A 7,288-nucleotide genomic window follows, 5' to 3' on the forward strand; every position below is an offset into this window, starting at 1 on the left:
AGAGAGATGAATGTGAGAATGATTTCTCACACACCTCACATATAAAAGGTTTCTCCCCTGTGTGAACGCGTCGATGATACATCAGGCCCAATGACTGTACAAAGCACTTGTCACACACCTCACACTTGAACGGCTTTTCCCCGGTGTGAATACGTCGGTGTTTCACAAGTGTTGATGAATGTGCGAAAGTTTGATCGTAGATCTCACACTTAAATGGTTTCTCTTCCATGAAGCTGCCCTTGTGTTTTCAATTCTATAACACATGCACCTTGTGTGCTAGAAAGAGACTGTATGAGCCTTTGGAGCCCTCCATACACTTGAACTGCCTCTTATCTGTAGGAATGAGTCAGTGGTTCATAAGATTCGATGAATGATTGAAACTGTCCCCACACTTGGAGCCCACTCACACTTCTTCCCAGCCTCACGCTGACTGATTGTAAGAATGATTTGTTGATCTCGTACATCAATGGTTCTCTGTGTGAATCATCCGGTGCCTCAGGAGAATAGAAGAGCGAGTGAACGCCTTGTTACAAACCTCACACCGAAAGGGTTTCTCCCCCGTGTGAATCCTCTGGTGTATCAGTAGGGCTGAAGACATGGCAAAAGCTTTATCACAAACCTCACACGTAAACGGTTTCTCTCCAGTGTGAATGCGTTGGTGGCTGCGGAGGCTTGATGACTGCGAGAATGATTTGTCACACACCTCACACGTGAATGGTTTCTCCCCCGTGTGGATCCTTTGATGAACCAGGAGTTTCGCTAACTGCCTGAAGGCTTTGTCACACACCCCACATTTGAACGGTCTCTCCCCGGTGTGAATGCTTTGGTGGACATGCAGCTCTGTTGACCGTGAGAATGATTTGTCACATACCTCACATGTGAATGGTTTCTCCCCTGTGTGAATGCGTTGGTGGTTGTGGAGGCTCGGTGACTGCGTGAAAGCCTTTCCACATGTCTTACACTTGAACGGTCGCTCCCCAGTGTGAATGCGTTTGTGCACACAGAGGTTGCGAGACCGTGAGAACGATTTGCCGCACACATCACATTTGAACAGTTTCTTCCCGGTGTGGATTGTCTGATGGAACAGCAGCTTCGATAAATGTGAGAATGATTTGTCACACACCTCACATTTGAATGGTTTCTCCCCTGTGTGAATCTGTTGGTGGACACGGAGGTTCGAAGACTGCGAGAATGATTTATTGCACACCTCACACGTGAATGGTTTCTCTCCTGTGTGAATGCGTTGGTGTGTGCGGAGGTTCGATGATTCTAAGAAAGGTTTGCCGCACACTTCACATTTGAATGGTTTCACCCTGGTGTCAATGCGTCGGTGCACACAAATGTCCAGTGACTGCGATTTGTCACTCACCTTGCCTGTGAATCGTTTCTCCCTGATGTGAATGCGTTGGTGATTCAAGAGGTGTGATGACTGCAAAAATGATTTGTCACACACCTCACATGTGAATGGTCTCTCCCCTGTGTGAACACGTTGGTGTACCCGGAGGGCCGAGGACCATGAGAATGTCTTGTTGCATACTTCGCATGTGAATGGTCTCTCCCCTTGGTGAATGCGTTGGTGTGTGCAGAGGTTCGATAACCTTGAGAAAGATTTGTTGCATACCTTGCATGTGAATGGTTTCTCACCAGTGTGAATCCTCTGATGCTCCAGTAGATGCGATGACTGAGAGAATGATTTGTCACACACCTTGCACATAAATCGCTTCTCTGCCATGTGAATCTTCTGGTGTCTCAGGAGTTTAATAGTGTCCACAAAAGCTTTATTGCACACCTCACATTTCAATTGTTTCTCTTCCATGTGGCTGCCCTTGTCTTAGCACTGGTTGTTACGATTTACCTTGTGTGCAAGGAAACCTTCTGAGTCATTGGACCGCTCTTCACACACCTGAAACTTGAAACGGCCCTCACCTGTACGAATGAGTCAGCGGTTCATGAGGCTCGATCAATGACTGAAGCTCTCACTACACTAGAAACCCTTCTTCCCAGCTTCACTCTGACCGATTGCCCACAGCCCAACCTTCAGAAAGGTTGGTTCTGATGGAAGGTTCCACACCACTGACCAGTTTCAGATCTGATGCTATGTCAAAGCTCCCCGACCCAACCGATTTCCAGATGAAGGTTTCATTGCCCAACATTCTCTGTGTTGCTCAATGCTGTGAAGAGACTGGATGGCTGCCCACAGTTGTGCAACTGTTCCTTGGGTGGTGGTCAGGATCTATCTGCAGTGTCTATGCTCTCTTAATCTCTGGTGTAGTACGGTGCAATCCTTCTGTAAAACAGGAAAAGGAAACATCAATTCCTCCAATTCCCTCTCTTCCTTTACTGAAGGGGCTGACTCCTTGGTTAGCGATTGTTCCACAGTGTGTGCCAGTCTGCTGGTCCCCTGTGTGGGGATCAAATGCAAGTACTTTCTTTTTCCTCACTTGTCTGTCACACATCCTCTGTTTCCAATCGGGATACTGGATAGTGACCATAGACCATACAGTGCACAAGGAGGCCATTCGGCCCATCGAGTATGCACCGACACACTTAAGCCCTCACTTCCCCCCTTTCCCCGTAACCCAATAACCCCTCCTAACCTTTTTGGTCACTAAGGGCAATGTATCATGGCCAATCCACCTATCCTGCACGTCTTTGGACTGTGGGAGGAAACCGGAGCACCCGGAGGAAACCCACGCAGACACGGGGAGAACGTGCAGACTCCTCACAGACAGTGACCCAGCGGGGAATCGAACCTGGGACCCTGGCGCTGTGAAGCCACAGTGCTAATCACTTGTGCTACCGTACTGCCCAAAACCAGGAGCAGAAAAACGAGACTACTCGCTCCTGCCCAGATCTCCATCTTCCCAGGACAATGGAAAAGATCATCGGGCAAAATATAAAATAGGCTATCAAGTCACGATGAACTCGATTTATGATGGCGAAGGCTAGTTTTACCCTTGGAGTATGTGTTTAATATAAAAATACTCAGGAGAAATGTTAATTCAATGGCGATTTTGAAATTTTCTCTTGTATTCCCAAATAATTAGAAGAAACATACACTGGACAGGAAGTGCTGGAAGCTCAGGAAAATATTGCTTCAGAGTAGCTGATTGAACGGTTTGGGTTTATCCTGGGAAATTAGACACACTGCACTCACTCAGACTGCACATCCCAAATTCAGCTCTCACACACAGCACTGGGCTAAAATGACAAATCCAAACCCAGGCTTTTGGGAAAGGCCTTCAGGTAAAACCTTCAAAGAAGACTTTAAAATACATTTCAATAAATGTTTCTCTGCCCCTCCCAGATAATTACACCTCACCTTCTCATATTCAACAATGACCCATTAACAAAACTCAGCCTGTAAATCAGAAGGGAAATGCTTCCAATAAACACCCTCAATATCCAACACACAGCCAATCAAACAGCTCAGCACAAAGCACCGAGTAAACAGGTCTCTGAGCTGGATCTTGTCACACAGCATAAGGGGCATTTCCACACCTGATTGCCCACAGGATAGTCAGACTGCCTGAACATTAGTGTGGATATTGTGCAATGTAATTCTTCTAAATTCTGCTCCTTCACTCACCATCTCCTGACTTGGTTTGGAGTCCCTACAGGAAGTGAAGCAGCTGTGGTAGAGGAAGAGGAGAGAATGGGCAGAGTGGGTGGGCTCTCTGATTGACGTCTCTCACAGACAATCCAAATATTTCTGCAGGAACAGGAGTTTCCTGAAGTTTGGGAAACTGACCGGGGAAACGGAGGCGACTTTGAGCAGCAGCTCAGGTGGGGATTTAAACTTGTCATTGTCCCATCTGAATAAAACCTCACTTATTGCAGCTCCTGTCTCAGTTCCCCGGGTAAATGTGTGACAGAGATTTCTAGTGTGGGAACAGCATTCTTCATCCTCGGAGGCTTCCAAACTGACAACATCAGTGTGGGATGTGTAGCCTCGGATGTGTTTGACAGCAGATCAGAAAAGGCAGACCCACAGCATCCAAGGCAGCGATAACGTCCAGAAGTGGGATCAGCACATGCACAGAGGGAGACAGGAGAGAGGGGCACGTGAGGGAGAGGTACAGCAGACAGGGGGAGAGGAGTACAGGCTGATGGCCAGGGTGGGAGGGGGTGAGGGGTAGCTGGGAGAGGCCTCTCGAGTGAGGGTTGTCAGAGATGGGCATGGGAGTGGGAGGTACAGTGAAGATAGCTGGAGAGGAGATGAAGCTCGTGCTTGAGGACTGAGACTATGAATGACGGTTGCTCTTGGGGAATCTATTTGCTCTGGGATTGACTGTTCAGAGCGTAATTTAGGGAGTGACTGCTGGGGCCACATCCCATCTTTGAAGACAGACACTGACTCAAATACATCAAAGCTATTTGCCTCAACCATTCCCTGTGGGAGACAGTTTCCCATTCTAATTATTCTCTCGGGAAAGAGGTTTCTCCCAAATTGTTCATTGGATTTATTATTATTGACCATCTTATATTCCTGGACTCTAGTAAAGGACTCCCCCAGACTTTCCATTTCCCCCCAAATTCTTAATTTTATAATTAATCATGTTAAAGATTTCTATGATATCCCCTCTGAGCCTTCTCTTTTCTAGGGAAAAGAGTGCAAGACTGTTCAGCCTTTCCTGCCAATTACAATTTCTCAATTCTCAGTGTCATCCTTATCATTGTGTCCGTATTGGAACAGAGGGCGTGAGACAGTCAAATGAGAAAAAAGATCTGATCCCCACACGGGAATAGCAGACTGACACTCACTGTGGAACAGTGTCTAACTGAGGAGTCAGTCCCTTCAGCAAAGGTGGAGAGGGAGTTGGGGGAAATCATGTTTCCTTTTCCTGTTTTGCAGAAGGATTGCTCTGCACTACACCAGAAATTACAGAGAGGATAGACACCACAGATAGAACCTGATCATCACCCAAGGAACAACTGCACATCTGTGGGAAGACATCCAGTTTCTTTCCAGCATTGCTCAACACAGAGAAGGTGGAGCAGTGAAAGCATCATCTGGAAATCAGTTGGGTCAGGGGAGCTTTGACATATCATTAGATCTGAAACTGGTCAGTGGTGTGGAACCTTCCATCAAAACCAACCTTTCTGAAGGTTCGGCTATGGGTGATCGGTCAGGGTGAGGATAGGAAGAAGTGCGAGTGGGCTCCAAGTGTGGTGAGAACTTTGATCATTCATCAAGCTTCATGAATCTCTGACAAGTGAGGACCTGTTCAAATGTGAGGTAGAGTCCACGGGCTCTAACACACAAGGTGCATTTGATGTAAACTGCTAAGACAAGGAGAGCCACACAACAGAGAAACTGTTCAAGCGTGAGATCAAGCCTTCGCAAACCTTTCAACACCGGAGTACCATCGACACACTCACACTGAGGAGAAACCATTCACAAGCAAATTCTTCTCCAAAACAGGGAACATCCGTATCCATCAATGCATTCACACGGGGAAGAAACCATTCATGTGTGAAGTATGCAACAAATAATTCTCAGTCATCAACGCTGCATGTGCACCAACGCTTTCACACAGGAGAGAAATCATTCATGTGTGATAAATCATGCTCACAGCTCCACACGCATCAATGGAATCACACAGGGGAGGAGCCATTCACCTGCAAAGTGTGCGACAAATCCTTCTAAAAATTCTGCTTACCTCCACACACACAAAAGCATTCACACGGGGGAGACGCCATTCACATGTGGGGTTTGCAACAAATCATTCTTAGAGCCAACGACCCTCCTCATACACCAACACGTTCACACCAGAGAAACCGTATACCTGCGAAGTGTGCAACAAATCATTCATAGAATCATAGAATTTACAGTGCAGAAGGAGACCATTCGGCCCATCAAGTCTGCACTGGCCCTTGGAAAGAGCACCTTATCCAAGCCCACACCTCCACCCTATCCCGGTAACCCCACCCAATCTTTTTGGACACTAAGGGCAATTTAGCATGGCCAATCCATCTAACCTGCACCTCTTTGGACTGAGAGGAAACCGGAGCACCCGGAGGAAACCCATGCAGACACGCGGAAAACGTGCAGACTCCGCACAGACAGTGACCCAAGCCGGGAATTGAACCTGGGACCCTGGAGCTGTGAAGCAACTGTGCTAACAACTGTGCTACAGTGCTGCCCTTCTTGGATCTATCGACTCCGCGTACACCGACGCATTCACACAGGCGAGAAACCATTCAGGCGTTAGGTTTCTAAGAAAGCTTTCACCCATCCTCCAATCTCCTGATGCATCAACATTTTCACACAGGGGAGAAACCATCATGTGTGATGTGTCTGTCAAACCAATCTCACACTTACTGAACCTCTGTGCACCTCAAGGCATTTATACAGGGGTGGAACTGGTTAAGTATGATGAGTGAGGTAGAAGGAGCCTCCTCCACTATCAGACCATCCACACAGGAGGAATACCCCTCAATCATGAGGTTTGCGATAAAACATTTGTCGTGTCTATGAGTCTCCTGCAACACCAGAGGATTTACATAGGGAGAAACCGTTCAGCTGTGATATTTCTGATAAGCATTTCACCCACTCCTCTGATCTCCTAAAGGACCAGAGGATGCACAATGGTGAGAAACCATTCACGTGTGAGGTGTGTGTTGAGGATCTCAGACAGTCAGTGTATTCATCAATGCACTCACACAGGGGACGATCCCGATCAGTGTGAGTCCTGTAATAAAACCCTCACACAGTTGTCAGATCCATGACGACTCCATGAGGAGGCGTCAAAACTGAATCTCTAATTTGCCCCTCCAGGTCTGACTCTGAATTTAGGAAGATTAAGGAATCTTCTCAATGTCTTTGTTTATGCATTTATGTTTTTTTAAAAGGAGGCTCATTTTTATTGAGTTAAAAGCCACCGAGTTAAAGGAAGCAATTCTTTTGAAAGGGTAAGCAGTAATATAATAATAATAATAGTTTATTGTCACAAGTAGGCTTCAATTAAGTTACTGTGAAAAGCTCCTTGTCGCCACATTCCGGTGCCTGTTCAGGGAGGCTGGTACGGAAATTGAACCCGCGCTGCTGGCCTTGTTCTGCATTACAAGCCAGCTGTTTAACCCACTGTGCTAAACCAGCCCCTACTGGAGGTAGTTATGTTTTTAGCCAAATTAAAAGGTCAATAGTGAAAGGTAAAAAGAGAGTTCATGATCGATGAGTTATTTGCTAGTTAAAATTCTAGAGGCTGGCTTGAAGTCCGTGTAACTGCACTTGCTGCAGGCAATTTAATTTCTTAATGTGTAATCCGTCTTTTCCCAAAACCAA

The 7,288-nt window shown here is 46.7% G+C and overlaps 1 protein-coding gene across 1 annotated transcript; it reads right to left on the minus strand.

The window, feature by feature from the left end:
* Window positions 1-227: 227 nt before the first annotated feature.
* On the minus strand, window positions 228-3,834 carry LOC140406117 (uncharacterized). Its single transcript, XM_072494272.1, has 2 exons — window positions 3,590-3,834; window positions 228-2,287 (listed from the first exon to the last, which is right to left on the minus strand). Exon 2 carries the CDS (start codon window positions 1,814-1,816, stop codon window positions 464-466), a length of 1,353 nt encoding a protein of 450 aa, XP_072350373.1. The 5' UTR covers window positions 1,817-2,287; window positions 3,590-3,834; the 3' UTR covers window positions 228-463.
* Window positions 3,835-7,288: the final 3,454 nt, after the last annotated feature.

The sequence above is a fragment of the Scyliorhinus torazame genome, unplaced genomic scaffold, assembly GCF_047496885.1.
Source record: "Scyliorhinus torazame isolate Kashiwa2021f unplaced genomic scaffold, sScyTor2.1 scaffold_266, whole genome shotgun sequence".
NCBI classification, from domain to species: Eukaryota; Metazoa; Chordata; class Chondrichthyes; order Carcharhiniformes; family Scyliorhinidae; genus Scyliorhinus; species Scyliorhinus torazame.

Coding starts and splice junctions, on each gene's coding strand:
- LOC140406117 (XM_072494272.1), bottom strand. CDS start 1,816: ATGGAAGAGAAACAATTGAAATGTGAGGTGTGCAATAAAGCTTTTGTG.